Genomic DNA, 15,097 nt, shown 5'->3' with positions numbered 1-15,097 from the left:
AATTAAACCGCAGTATTTTGACAAAATATAACAATAAATAAGAATTTGTTTTCTTAACACGACTGCATATTCACAAAATATATCACATACATTGGTATTGAATCAGAACAGACACACATTGAAAACTGGAACACAAGTCTTGGTCACCAGGCTCTTTCTTGTATTTACAAAAATATACGCCGGACTGTCATGTACATTTAAAACAAAAACTAAAAAAGAAAAAAACAAGGCCCAGCTTGTCATGTAGATCTAAGTGTAGTAGGCACTTGAAGTAGTTGGATAACAGGGTTTTGTTTAACTCCAGACATCTGCCGAATATCTCTTCTGCACTTCCATTTTCTTCAGGTAGGCCTGGGCTTCGGCCTCTGTCATTTTGCCTTGTTCTTGAAAGACTTTCAAGAGAATGCCGTGAACGTCGTGAGCCATTGTTCTCGCATCGCTAAAACGTGAAGAATTAGAGTCTGAATCTTTATTTTCAAACTCGATTTTTTTTACTCACCCACAGACGTAGACATGCCCGTTGTTCTCCCCAAGGACATTCCATATCTGATCAGCATTTTGGGCAAGAAGATGGGTCACGTACACCTTTTCTTTTTGATCCCGAGAAAATGCTACATGCATCTGAAAGAGAGGGGAAAACAGTAAGTACACATTTTATTTTTTGTTTTTAATAAGTGCAACCGAATGACAAAATTACAGACACACCCCTAATTGGTATGATTTGTTAATGTAATGGGTTTGTACTACAAATATTTATTCAAAACACATGAAATAAATATTTTTCTTCATTAAACCTTAATTTTTCAGTAAATAAGAGAAAAAATTATTAAAATACTAAAATTAAACGATTTTGTCTGCGACAAAATTATAGACACATGGGATAAAATCAATTTAAAACAAGGTTATAATATTTTGTGGCATTACCACTCAGTTTTATTATTTCCAGTAATCTTTCTGGAATGGTTTTGTACAAAGTTTGAAAAAATCTTGAGGCAAATTATTTCCAGGCAGTGGTGACAGCTGTTTTAAGTTCATTGACCGAGTTGTACTGCTTGCAGTCTTGAAATACCATCGTCGATAATTTTCCCCATACATTTTCTATAATTTCACTAATTTCGTGGTCCACTTGACCAATTAATATATTACAATTAATTAAGGTTTTTAGTTGAGATAAAAAAGTCAATGGCACGAGCAGGATTCGAACCCACGATCTTCGGCTAGATACGCCGTTGCTCTACCACTTGAGCTATCGTGATCTCAATCCACTCGGGCACTAACTTCCCATCTCAACCCCACCTTTTGAATTTTCCCTCCTTTTTGCCATTTTTGAGCTTTAGTGAAGTATACTTCATTTTAATTCATTAAGTTCACTATTTTTCGTGGTCCCCTCGACCAATTAATATCATACAATTAATTAAGGTTTTTAGTTGAGATAAAAAAGTCAATGGCACGAGCGGGATTCGAACCCACGACCTTCGGCTTGATACGCCGCTGCTCTACCACTTGACCTATCGTGATCTCGATCCACTCGGGCACTAACTTCCCATCTCAACCCCACCTTTTGAATTTTCCCTCCTTTTTGCCATTTTTGAAATATCGTGTAATCTATTTGATTCTCGGCGACAAATGAAATGGCCACAGAGAGCTTTAATGAAGATATACTTCATTTTAATTTATTAAATTCACTACTTTTCGTGGTCTGCTTGACCAATTAATATCTTTCAATTAATTAAGGTTTTTAGTTGAGATAAAGATAGTATCTAGCCGAAGATCATGGGTTCGAATCCCGCTCATGCCATTGTCTTTTTTATCTCAACTAAAAAAATTAATTACTTGTAATTTTCTATATGTTCAAGTCTGGTGAGAATGCAGGCCATTCAAGTTTTTCAATGCTGTTCTGTGAAAACCATTCTTTAACAATTTTTGCATTGTGTATGGGTGTGTTGTCCTGCTGAAATATTGGAGTCCCTTCTCATAAATCGCTGAAACTAGTTTTTTCTTTGTCCTGTAATTTCTTGTAATAATCCGAATTGACTTTTTTTTGGAAGAAAACAAAGATTCCCTTTTTTATTACACCCAATACACCGCCAAATCATCAAAGATCCACCACCCATTTGGCGCCGTGACAAAATTTTTTCTTCTTTAGTTAGATCATGAAAGTAGTATGCGTATCTGTCCGGGCTGTCCAAATTGAATTTTTTTTGTCAGAAAAAATAACTTTTCGCCAATAATCTTCATTTGTCAAAATGTGGTTTTCAGCAAATTTGACATGGGCTAGTTTGTAGTGGGGTTTCAGAGCTTGTTTGCGTTTCAGTTTTCTTCAGACTATATCTTCAGTTTTTTTAAGGAATCTCTGAACAGTTCTAACAGAAACATCAACACCCGCCTTCTCTGCGATGGCTTTTGCAGTTGAAAAGCTGTTTGAAGCAACGCACAGGATGTGTGATTTGTCTCTTCTGGTCAAGGAAGGAGGTCTTCCAGAGCTATGCCCTCTTCCATAGTCTTCACCTAGTCATATTATCTTCGATACCGATGAAAAACTTTGTTTTATGTGTCGGGCGATATCTCGGCAGCTCATTCCATCTTCATTGAGCAAGTGAATCAACTGGCGCTCCTCATCAGAAAATCTTCCTTTGGACATTTTAAAATAACTTTGAATTGCTCCAAATGAACTCACAGTAATCACTTTACTAAGGCACGGTACAGTGAATATTGAATAAACCTTTGTAGTTATAAAATAAACGCAAACAAAATGTGTGTCTGTAATTCTGTCGCAGCTAAATCAAAACAATAGTGTTTATTGAGATGTACTTTGTATAAGATTATCAGATCAAGCCATTTCCAGAGTTAATTTTCTTTTAATATCATGAACAATATTCTAATGGCAAAAGAAATCATTTTTGACTGTTGAAATCCTGATTTTTAATGTGTCTGTTTCACTCGGTTGTAATATTTAAATAAATGTCTTGACAGGAGTCAACAATGAGTAAATGAGTTTTATTTAAAAGTTTAATTAAACAATGGGCATCGTGAATTATAAGAAACAGAAATAGAAGGGAAGCAGACTGAACACTGGCGCGGACGTTCTGGACCTTTCAGGATACACGGTTTAGTCGGGATGTTTAAGGTGTAGAGAAGGTACAGAATTGGCCCGAGCACAATGCCCTGTGGCACTCCCGGTCCCACAGAGCAAGCACAAATTCAACTGAAATAATCATAGTTGTCACTGCTTACTTTTAGATTTCCATTTTCAACAAACGCTTCGAGTTCCTCCTGATATATGAAGTCTTCAGCTTTTTTTCTACATCCAAAATATAGGATTGTGTCTCCAACAGGTTTTCCTAAAAAATCAACAGTTAGATAGTTATTTCTCGTTTTTTTGTTTTTTTTGTTTTTTTTTTGTGTTAATTATTGCCTTTACCTTCTTGTTTTGCTAAAGCTCTCTCTTGGATAAAACCACGGAAAGGTGCCAGACCTGTGCCCGGTCCTATCATGATGATAGGTGTATTTGTTCTCGTCGGGAGTCTATGAAAGATTGAATTAGTTATAAATACATATTTCGAAAGTTTTACTTGAAGAAACTTACTTAAACTGGGATTTCCTAATAAATATAGGAACAAGAGGAAGCGAGTTGGAGTCGTTTGGAATCTTTTTGCCCAACCAACTTGTCGCTACGCCTTCATTTCTTCGCCCAGTCGGCGTATCGTACTCAACTTTAACTGCCGTAATATGTACACACGTTGGATATACCTAATCAATAAAGTTACAATAAATGTAAGTAATCTTAAATATGGAAATTAAAAAAAAAAAATTAAAATCTCTCATAGTAAAATAGTACTTTAGAAGATGATGAAATTGAGTAGTAGCGGCATTGAAGTCTTGGTAATAATTCGCAGATATGGTCGAGTTTAGGCTTTACAGATGGCATATCCTCTAGAATATGCACGATATTACGGTTGTCCTGGTTGATCCATTGGTTGTACATCTGCTTTCCTTCGATTGACGTGCTCGCCATCAATTTGAGCTTTTCAGCCTCTTTTGGATCAGAAGCGTATTCGGCGAGCTCTTTGAGGATATGCGTGCGAGGGTTGGACGTGATATCGATATAATAAGTCAAAGCGGTCTTGTATGAGCAAGGACATGGGAAAGGGTGCTTCTTGCTCGAGTCCTCTAAAATTTCCGTCTATTAGTCAAAATAATGCGACACTCGGAGAAAATAATTACCGTCTGTGTTGGTCAGCGTGAAGATTGTATCCAGATTCACATTTAAAAGCTTTCCAAGCTTGTCGACAAGATCAAGATTGTTCATGGGGTAAACAGCCAAATGATCACCTGTAAATAATTAAATATAATCATTATAAAAAATAAATAAACGAAACATTATAAAAAGAAATGAGTGTTACCTGTGTCATATCTCATTTTAGATCCTTCAATATCAAACTCGATGTGCATACAAGATCTATCCCCACCTTTGTGAAGCTCACGATTGACTTTGACTGGAGCTAAATATGGATTCTTGACATCAAAAGGCCTTAAATAAAACAGACGCAAATTAGTTTTTGACAAACATAAAAAGAAAAATAGAAATTCTATTTATAAAAATCGCATCCAAAATAATACTATGTTAATTTCAATGCTAGGCTATTTTTATTTGGTTTTTTTTATTACTCTTGACTGTACAACTTCTCTTTTTTAAATAAATTTTCTATTTTTCCCCCTAACCGGCTAACACGTCAGCCAGGTATGTACAAGGCAAGGAACCGTAGGAGACCAGGAGGGAGTGCGCAGACTTAACAGGTGGAAAAGTGTAAATTCTCAAAGGGATGGAAGTAACCGATCCCATTTAGAGGAATATGAATAAAAATAGTTTACAATGCTTCGGAAAAGTTCACATCCTTGAACTTTGAAAATAATTCTTTTTTCAATGTCAATTACAATTGAGGTAATGATACAAAAGTTTGACTTACGGTCTTTGGTTTATTAGGGAATGGAGTCTTGCCACTTCGCCAGTATAAACCCTCTCTGGTATGTTGTCGATGTGTTCGGTCAGTTTGTACTGTCGTACGGACACATCTTCACCGGCCCCCTCGATACCGAAATACTCGCAGACTGTGGGCCAGAATTTGTCCTTCCAAGTGATGAAGTCATCTTCAATGCTGTTAACAATAGTACAAGAATATACTAATCTATTCAATGTTTAAAGAGTTGTGATGTGATAAAGCAACACAGACTTTGCATCATCATCGCCGAGGCCGAGCTGGTAGACTCGAGTCCCTCCAAGCTCTTGAAGTCGCTTGTCTACATAAATTGCGACTTCATTGTAATGCTCATACGTCTTGTTCCCAAGCCCGAAAACCTGTGCATAAAACCATTGAGAAAAATTTGAATAAAGCGTTAACTTTTTAAAACTCACTGCATAATTTAAGCCGGTCAGGTCGCCTTCTCCATTTTGCAGCCACTCGTAGAAATCCATCGCATTATCTGTAGGGTCACCTTCTCCATATGTAGCGAGGCAGAATACAGCCATTGAATTTGGAATGTTTTTCATCTGCATGAGATCTTCCTACAAAAATAGCAGAGTTACTTATTATTCATAAATATTCTTACCATATAAATTTATTTATAAGCTGTTATTTATGGTTTACCATATCGTATTCTTCAGGATCTGCGACCATTCCTTTCATCTTATACCTAATGCCCTCTTTGGCGATACGACCTGCAAATTCTTCACCAGTGCCTGTTTGGCTTCCATAAAATACTATTAGACTCCTTCCACTCGCTTTCAATTTCTTGATAAAAGAGTTGTCCGTATTCTGCGGCATAGAGCTCATTGCCATAGGCCTGTTAAAAATTGACCCATTAAAGAAAATTCACTTTTGCCACGGAAATAAAAGCTTACTGTATTGTATATGATTTATCTTTGAGGGACGATTTGCTCTGCCTGTCTTTCATCAGCCACCAAAAGCCGACTCCAGCCAGGGCGAGGAACAGAGCAATGTCCAGAGTCCCGAACAGAGGCTCTTCACTTTCAACTCCCACTTCCTTCAACATTTCTGTTGCATCACCCATGGTTTCTAAAACAAAACAAGTATTTAAATATGATATGTCTTCATGAGGTCAGCAGTGCTATATAGCAGGCTGCATGGACTGACCAAAAGAATGAAGACAAATGGACTATTTAATTTTTTTTAGTGATTTATCTGTTAACCAAACAAAAAGGACCATAAATCTGGAGGAGCTGATACAGATTTTAAATGGATCAGGTTGGCAGGAGCTGGTAAAATACTGTAAGAAAGCATGGCTATGCAGATACTTACTGGTTATACTTTGATGCACTTTAACTATTAGAATTATTCTTATTTATTTGTATTTTTCTTTTTTCTTTTCTCTAATTTGGTATGGATTATTTTATGGTTTTGTTATTATTGTAGATGTACTTTGTTTTCTTGAATTATTATCAAGCAAGGTAACCCCTCCGACGGTCCAGATGACCAGGAGTATTGCTGTATGTCTTTTTTATATTAATTTTGTTTATCGCTTGTGGTAAAGCTAGTTTTAAGATTATTATTACTCATATCGTTAAGTACCAATATGTTTAATTGATTGTGAATATGTTTATTTTATGGTTATGTTAAATATACGCCTGTTATTATTATAATTTGGATAATATTACCACACACATATAAATTTTTTATAATTTTTTTGTCCACGGACACTCTGGATAAAGGTGTGTATGGTATTTGAAGAAAAAAGCTAATTCAGTTGTTACTGCCAAGCTTTTGACCAATTTTAAGGTCATCATGAGCGCAAAACAATATTAAATATGTCTACAGACTGGCTATTTAAGTTTTTTACAGGCTAAAATTTTCTTGAAGAGTGACTCAGTTCTAACATTGTCAAGGACTGTCCCAGTTCACAATCCTGGACAGTGTTAGGGTTGAGTCGGTCTTCAAGAAAATTTAAAAAAAAATTACCTAAATTAACTTGTAAAAATTTTAAATATGTCAATTCGTAGACATAGTTAAAATTGCTTAGCCCTGGTGATAACCTTAAAATAGGCCGAAAGCTTGGCAGTAATAACTAAAATTGTTTGTATTTTTTTCTTCAAGACCACATCTAGTAAGGTTCGTGAGCGAAAAGGTGGTAGATACTTCTAAAATTGAAAACATAATTTTTTTGTCCCAGCGTTCAGTAGATTTACTAAAAAACCTTAAATATGTCAATCCGTAGATATAGTTAAAATTGCTTAGCTCTGGTGATGACCTTAAAATAGGACAAAAGCTTGGCAGTAATAACTGAAATTGTTTTTTTTTCTTCAAGACCACATCCAGAGTCTTCATGAGCAAAAAGGTAGTAGATACTTCTAAACTTGAAAACATAATTTTTTTGTCCCAACGTTCAGTAGATTTACTAAAAAAACTTAAATATGTCAATCCGTAGACATAGTTAAAATTGTTTAGCCCTGGTGATGACCTTAAAATAGGACGAAAGCTTGGCAGTAATAACTGAAATTGTTTGTTTTTTTCTTCAAGACCACAGCCAGAGGGTTCATGAGCAAAAAGGTGGTAGATACTTCTAAACTTGAAAACAATTTTTTTGTCCCAGCGTTCAGTAGATTTACTCCCAAGTAAATTTCAAAGATCTGGCAAAATTTCAATTAATTAAAATTTTTAGTTGAGATAAAATAGTCAGTGTCACGAGCGGGATTCGAACCCACGATCTTCGGCTTCCGAGTGGATCGAGTCACGATAGCTCAAGTGGAAGAGCAGCGGCGTATTTAGCCGGAGATTAACCTAAAAAACCTTAATGAATTGAAATATATTAATTGGTCAAGCGGACCACGAAACTAGTGAATCTGGCAAAATTTTACAACTCCAATTGTAAGCTGAACAAGGCAAAGTTTATAGATGTTCTAAACCAAACGAGTGTAATATAATACAATTATATTTATCTACGAATAAGTTAGTTGGAAATGTTCTTTTTTTTTTCTTTTTAGTTACCAGACAATTACACATCCGTCGAAGTATGCTACCGATTTAACGACACAGTTAAGTAAATTCGGCAGAACTACTAACAACAAGTAAACAACTAATAAAACACGCGCATAATGTTTACACCGACGAAGATAAAATTGTTTGTTAAATAAATATTTTATCGTGACTGTCCGTTTTCGCGTCGAGATAACTATCCACACTGATATCACTGTGATTCTAATTTTGCAAATAATTGTCGTGTTAAGAATCTCTACAAGGATCTTAATTGACGGTTCAATCTTTTAAACTGTTTTTATCATAAGGATGTAAACAAAAAAGCTGTGGAATTTTATTGATCGTAAAAGATCAGCAAGACACGTGAAAAAAATTCTGTCAATAATAAATTCAAGGCGCTAATAATATATGCAATTTTTAAACAGACATGTAAAAAGGTAGTCTTAAAAGTTATGAAAACCAATACAGCGCGAATATCTTCAGAATCCACCAATATCCTAGATTTTCCTTCATCTTCGTACAATTTTCTGCTTAAAATCTCTTAATTTTTAATACAATACTAATTAACTGTTAAGTTAAAATTGTTAACTCCTTAATGACCAATGGTTAAATGAAAATCCCCGATGGATCAATATTTTGTGTAGATGTCGACAGATGGATCCGTAAATTCTCGCTGTTCGACCTTGGTATATAACAAGCGTTTCGGCCTTATGCAATCTGTCTGTCCTAGACAAATCACTGGGTCCGGCGGAGTAGTTAATATTGACAAAAAAGAAAAAACACCTTATAATTTAATAAAACTTAATTGCCCTGGTATTGTTTTGCATTTAAAATAAGTAGGTCAAAGAATTTAAAAATGTTTATTTATTAAGTCCTCAACACAGTCTATACTTCACAAAAGCACGTGCATTAATTTATCGACATCCTCGCCAAATAAATATTTTCACTGTCACAACCACGAACAATTTTATTCTTTACAATTTAAGCGTTTTTAAATTTCATTTAAGATGCATTTATATTGAAAAGAACGTGGATAACTTATTTAGTTGTTCGGCTTTAGCAGAAACAGATTCATACATATTCATGCTGAACCGGCACCGGGTTACTTTTGGGTCTTCGGTTCCTCACTGACGATGGCACGGTGACGAAACGCCTTGAGTAATTCAACGAACTCGCGAGTGAAAACGGACCCAATTAGTAACACGATTCTCTCTCTTTCACACTATTTTTATCATTTTTACTTTTAATTAGACTGAAACGACAGAATTGAACAAAAGATTTGGATAACTAAGAAGTCTGCAAAGACCATAAATCAGCTATGACTGTAATAAACACTCTACAAATCAAACGGTGCGATTACCTAGTCGATAAAATCAAACAAATAAAGCAAAAAGAAACTCACCAAACATGGATTTTTTTTAATACTGGTTGAGACAATGTCCCATAGCCGGTTTGAGAAAAATTAAAACGAATCACCCTCAAACAAAAAATATTATTAACACAACCAAAGAATATCCTCCAAAAGTCCAAAACTTAAATGGAGAGAGCTTAATGAGTTCAATAATCATGACCCCTAGGCATGAACAGGGTGTTTGAATTTAGGAAGTTAAAAAAAAACTTCCAGATAAACCTGGGTACCAAAAAAAGCACCAAATGCAGTATCATTGGTGGATCTAGAACGTTAGAAGGAATTGTCACTTTCGAAGTCAGCAGCGGGGTGCTGTTGGGTAGCATGGGACTGTCACGCCGTTCAGGACCCCGGATACAAATACTTGAAGCCCATGAGAAAATACTCCACTATCTTTAAAAATGATCCACGCGATTGAGAGATGTACTTAGTTTAATTTTAATAGATACCAAAACAAGGACTGTCATATCGGGATAGGTACGCAAAATAAGGTTACACTCTACTGGTTCCAAGGACATGCAGGAATATGGGGGAACGAGGAAGCCGATGCCCTTGCTACAAATGCTTCTACGGCATAGGGATTCACATTATCAACCAATTTTAGACAAAAGATGAAAATGAGAAAACAGTTTAATTCACACACGCTCAGAAACAACCTAAGAAGATTCTAGCGAAATTCGGAAGGAAAGAAGCAACAAAATGCATCCAAGGAAGCAGGAAAAGACATCTAATTCTAACAGGAATCTTAAAAGTACACTGCTTATTGGTCATTTGAAGAAGGTTGGTACAATCCAACACGGTGTAGAATTTGTAGGAGAGACATCAACGCATCAACTAACAAACTATGGCGCTGTGGTGTACAACGTAACAGTAGAACCAATCAAAACCGGGCCTACTAATCAAATTTCTTGATGAACGACTCGACGGTCGTAATGACAGAACGGGGATACGACAGCCTTCAAAGGCCGTAGTTATATTCCACAAATATTATATCTACATCTATGGGCAGTTTGAACTTTGAAGGCCATACGACGTTTTGTTGCTTGTTAGGCAAAGAAACGGAAACTCTTCTTAAAAGAAATAAAGCTTGCGATGAAAATGGATTGTGTATGAGAATGGACGTCAGACAGGCCAGTGGTTAATGTGCCTGCCAAAACCAAATTTACACCCAACAACCAATGGTAGAGTCATTATTTCTCCTGTTTGCCTACTGCATCGAAATTGGCCGAGAGTATCAAAACTTAGCAAAAAACCAACCTCAATTGGTAAATCAAAAATATAGTTCCTATACGCCAAATATAATTATCATTTCAGATAGTCAGACAGCCATCACTAAGCTCAAATATCATTAGCTCAAAGATGGTGTTGAATTGCAAAACTAAACTAAATTAATTAATCTTTTTAAAAAGACAATTTATACTCACAGTAAGTTGTTTTCAATGATCCGGATTTCGAGCCTACAGCTCATCATCAGGTTGAAGGAGCTCTACAATCTGACGATGAGCTGTAGTCTCGAAATCCGGATCGTTGAAAACTACTTACTGTGAGGAGGAACTCTTTTTAATAAGACTGAACAACACACTCACTTCACCATTTTTCATTTCTATTAAATAAATAATGTACAAAATAAACTTAAATAAAAGTAGGAAGAAACAAGAGAGCGGACGCCTGTATCAATCTTCATGAAATTTGGTCAAAATATCCCAATTTATGAAACTAAGGAAATATCAAAAGTCTAAAAAAACATTTGAAAAGTATATTTTTTTCCGATTTATCCAAATTGAAGCCTCGGTTGCGAGATAGCGACTTTGGCCTGTTGCTACTTCAAATTGATTCCCTGTATCAATCTTCATGAAATTTGGTCAAAATATCCCCAAACAATTTATGAAACTAAGGAAATATCAAAAGTCTAAAAAAACATTTGAAAAGTATTTTTTTTTTCGATTTATCCAAATTGAAGCCTCGGTTGCGAGTTAGCGACTTTGGCCTGTTGCTACTTATTGCAAGAAAAGGGGCTGCTATGCCGCTGATATGCTTTTTGTAACAGAGGGATCCACATTATTAGTGAGCATATTAAACAAGAAGACAGGCAAAAGTGAGGAAACATTGGAATTGGACTAGATACGGGCAATCGACAAACCTGACAAGATTTGAAAAGAGACAACAGAATGCACCAAGGAAGCAGGAAAAACGCCGAACCTAGTAGGATTCCTAACGGAGCACTGCGAGTTCCCGAGAACTCATCGACAACAAGACAAGAGGATCTTTAGCGTCCGCACCTGGCCTATTTAGCCTTATCGGACGTTTTGATTCTCAAGATGAGAGCTGACGCACCTCCGCATACGACGGAATGGTGTTACCGCCGCAGAATTGGTGTAGAGGCCCTCTGCCCCTAAAGGCCGAGACAACCTCTCTCTCCGCTTGTCCACTCCGAATGGTCGGGCCCGCATTGTGCATCGGGTCGTATGCCGCACGCAAAGGGATAACAGACGAAATACCTCAGCCTGATCTCGCGCGTACTCCCTAGATAGAGAAGGTCACTCTATCTCCCTGAATATAGGGGCTCCCCTAGCGTAGAAACTTCCGGGAACGCCCCGGCAGCGGTTTAGTTTGAAGTGGAATTGCTAACCACACCCTAGATGAGCACCGCCTACGGTAAAGTCTCTTATCGAGCTCACCTGCTATGCGCATTCGAGGGACGCCATAGGCTCAGCCTAGGTGGTCCGATCCTTCTCTTCCCCAAGGGCACCACGCCGGTCACAACAATGCAAAGCATACTCGAGTCAGAGACACCGATTCACTACCCGTTTCCATTCGCTTAACCACGCATTCGAGGGACTGTAGCATGATCATCGCGTCCTCAACGCTTACACGCTGTCGTCCGGTCGCAACGTCTCCCGTGAAGCCGGGGGGATTTACGCTGGCCATACGCAAGCTTCACGAAGGTCACAGATAGAAGACAGCCTCTGTCTAAGTTCTCGCCAGGGGCATCACCACGCGCCACCACGAATCCGTTCCCAGTGTAACTAGGGCTGAATTTGGAAGGTTTAGTTACCCCGTGGTACAGACGGCCATACACCATCCCCCGTCTATGCAGACAGGATCTAGTGCACTGGCCCTCGTGTGACTCTGCTAAGGCACCCGCCGCCCATGCCGACCCTAGGCCGACACGAGTACAGCTTGTGCTTTAGAGAGGTTGCCACGCCCACTGGGCTGCACCTTTATTTTGTGCCGGATACCCCCCTTGCAACCAAGGGTTAGGAGGGGTCACAGGATTGAATGAAGGAACTCGGATTGAGAAAAAGGGCCGTGGATGAGAACACGTGGTGAGCCGTTTCGGCACTGCGGAGTATGGGCATTTGAGGAAGATGCTTATAAGATTCTGCAAAGAAGCAGAGAACGCACCTACTTATAAACCGTGATGCTACACTTATCCGCAGAAGGAAATGCTTTGTGATGAACAACGAGACCTTAGAAAAAAATGGAACCACTAAACCCGGTCTTAATAGTCAAATTCCTTGAATAATTAGAATCCATCGGTGTGCTGTGATGTGTAACACTGTGTAAGTATAAAACGGGGTAACAATAACTTTTAAATGGCGCAGAATGCCAAATCACCAAGAATTTTTGTACCTCACATCTCTACATACGGAGCAGAACTGAGGGTACCAAGAAGCCACTAACCACCAAGCCATTCCAGTTCCTTACTACGTCTCTAACCTCCTATCCACTATCCAACCTGACTTGAAGCAAGAAAACAATCAAGAAAAGAATATTATAGTGAGATTTCAGCCGTTGCCTATGGAATGATGACGCAAAAATTTGGTAATTTTCGTCTGCTTATCCTAGCTTGTGTGGTCTGTCCAACGCGTTCGGCATTTCGACGAAAGAATTTCATATTTTTCCGCTTTTTGATCATCTGCTCTGAATTGTTGAGTCAATGAGACGTCTCGTCTTTCCTCCCTGGTGAAATTCAATGGTCTGTATAGTATAATCGACTCAGGAATAGGGACAAAAAATTTTTTGTTTGTCCTATTGTTCACTCCGTGACTCAATTCTCCCTTGTGCACATTTTTTTTTTAATTATGCGAATTGTAATTTGTTTTAAAAGTCCCTGCTATCGTTCTGTTTTAGAGACCGATTAAGAAAATGTATAACTTTCCTTGGCTGTTTTCCCACAGCCTTTTGAAATATATGCCATTAGTGTTAAGTCCATTCCCAACCGGTTTACGATTTTCGTCTCATGGGCCTGTACGTCATCATCAACACCGTCCGTCCTTGACACCCGTCTTTGAGCTGAGAGTTATCATTTTTTAATATAACTCAAACGATCGTTTTGGCAATTTTAAGAAAGAAAATTTAACAGTATAAAATGGTTTTTGAATTATGATGGAGTTATTCATTATAAAATTATGGTTCTGTTTAACAAACTGGTTTTGTAGTCAACCGGATTTCGGGCATTATTAGATTATGCAAATAATCATAAGCAATCTGCATGGAAAACGTACTTCCAAGGACTAATCCTGACTTCTATACCTCAGACAACCCAACAACAACCCCTTCTTGCATTCTTGCCGACGTCAAAGCCATGCTTTCTTCTGATCAACATCCTGCAATTGAGGAGCTCCACGAACAGGTCAAACAAATAGCCAAAAGGAGCAAAACAGTCGCTTCCGACTACTCTATAAACTACTTGAACGAAAAAATCTAACGTGTCAAAAAAACGAACTGCCATTATACAAAACACTACTGAAACCGATTTGGCCACATGGACCAGGACTATGAGGCATCACTAAGCCTACCATATCTAACCAATTCAGTCTTTCCAATCTAAAGTCCTCAGAATCAATGTTCATTCTAGTATTACTAGCCGTGCTTTCCTCTGATCCCGACCCTACAATTGCTTCGGAGAAGCTCCATGCATATGTCCAATAAGTAGCAGAATGAAGCAAAACAGACGTTTTGGACTGCTGTGTTAACTAGTGGAACGAAAATCTAACAAGTCGTCAACAAAACAAAGTGACGCTATACAAAATTCTACTGAAACCGATTTGGCCATATGGACTGGGACTATGGGGCACCACTAGGCCCTATTTATATCCAGCGAATTCAGTCCTCAGAATCATAGTCAACGCTCTACACTAGTACTACTAGTCCATATTTCAACCGTGCTTTCTTTCTGATCCCCATTCTACAATTGCTTCGGAGGGGAGCTCCATGAACACGTGCAATGAATAGACGAATGAAACAAACTTTGGAGGATAGAGATTAGTGAAAACAAATGCACCCATGTTACATTTACCCTCCGAAGCAAAACCACTAACGCGATATTTCTCAAAAGCATTCCTATCCATAAAATTTACTGAGCACCTTGGATTCTACCTTGACACGTTTAACCTGGAACCGACATATAAAAAGAAAAAGACGGGTACTGAACAGGACTACTCTATAAACAACTTGGACGAAAACTTACAAAACCGATTTGAGAATATGGACTTGGAAACAATTATTTCAAACGAATTCTCATCACTAATGCACTTGTGTGCAATTGTGTCACTTCCCCAGATCGTAAATCAAAAAAAAGGCACAGTAGATTTATAAAAAAAATTATTTGAATTTTGAATTGATTTCTTTCTGAATTGTTTTTTTAATTGAATTTCCTCTTAAAAGTAGACATACAAAAAATAAAAGCCCTCCTCAT

At 37.6% G+C, this 15,097-nt stretch overlaps 1 protein-coding gene across 2 annotated transcripts in view; it reads right to left on the bottom strand.

Moving 5' to 3' along the window:
- The window catches only part of LOC106668336 (NADPH--cytochrome P450 reductase), a 37,780-nt gene continuing 22,683 nt past the window's right edge, over positions 1-15,097 (bottom strand). The window contains exons 2-14 of one of the 2 annotated variants that reach the window (XM_014396994.2): positions 5,900-6,074; positions 5,646-5,841; positions 5,414-5,563; positions 5,232-5,356; positions 4,968-5,156; positions 4,404-4,531; positions 4,225-4,332; positions 3,839-4,170; positions 3,587-3,750; positions 3,422-3,525; positions 3,235-3,341; positions 500-621; positions 1-439 (exon numbers count right to left, since the gene is read on the bottom strand). In XM_014396994.2, coding sequence (XP_014252480.1) covers positions 295-439; positions 500-621; positions 3,235-3,341; positions 3,422-3,525; positions 3,587-3,750; positions 3,839-4,170; positions 4,225-4,332; positions 4,404-4,531; positions 4,968-5,156; positions 5,232-5,356; positions 5,414-5,563; positions 5,646-5,841; positions 5,900-6,074 — 2,045 coding nt within the window. In that variant the 3' untranslated portion in view covers positions 1-294. 2 annotated transcript variants of the gene reach the window in all.

This window comes from Cimex lectularius, unplaced genomic scaffold (genome assembly GCF_000648675.2).
Source record: "Cimex lectularius strain Harlan isolate CLEC.00 unplaced genomic scaffold, Clec_2.1 scaffold11, whole genome shotgun sequence".
Lineage (NCBI taxonomy): Eukaryota > Metazoa > Arthropoda > Insecta > Hemiptera > Cimicidae > Cimex > Cimex lectularius.
Note: the sequence above shows the minus strand (reverse complement) of the source record. Positions and strands in the feature narration are given on the sequence as shown.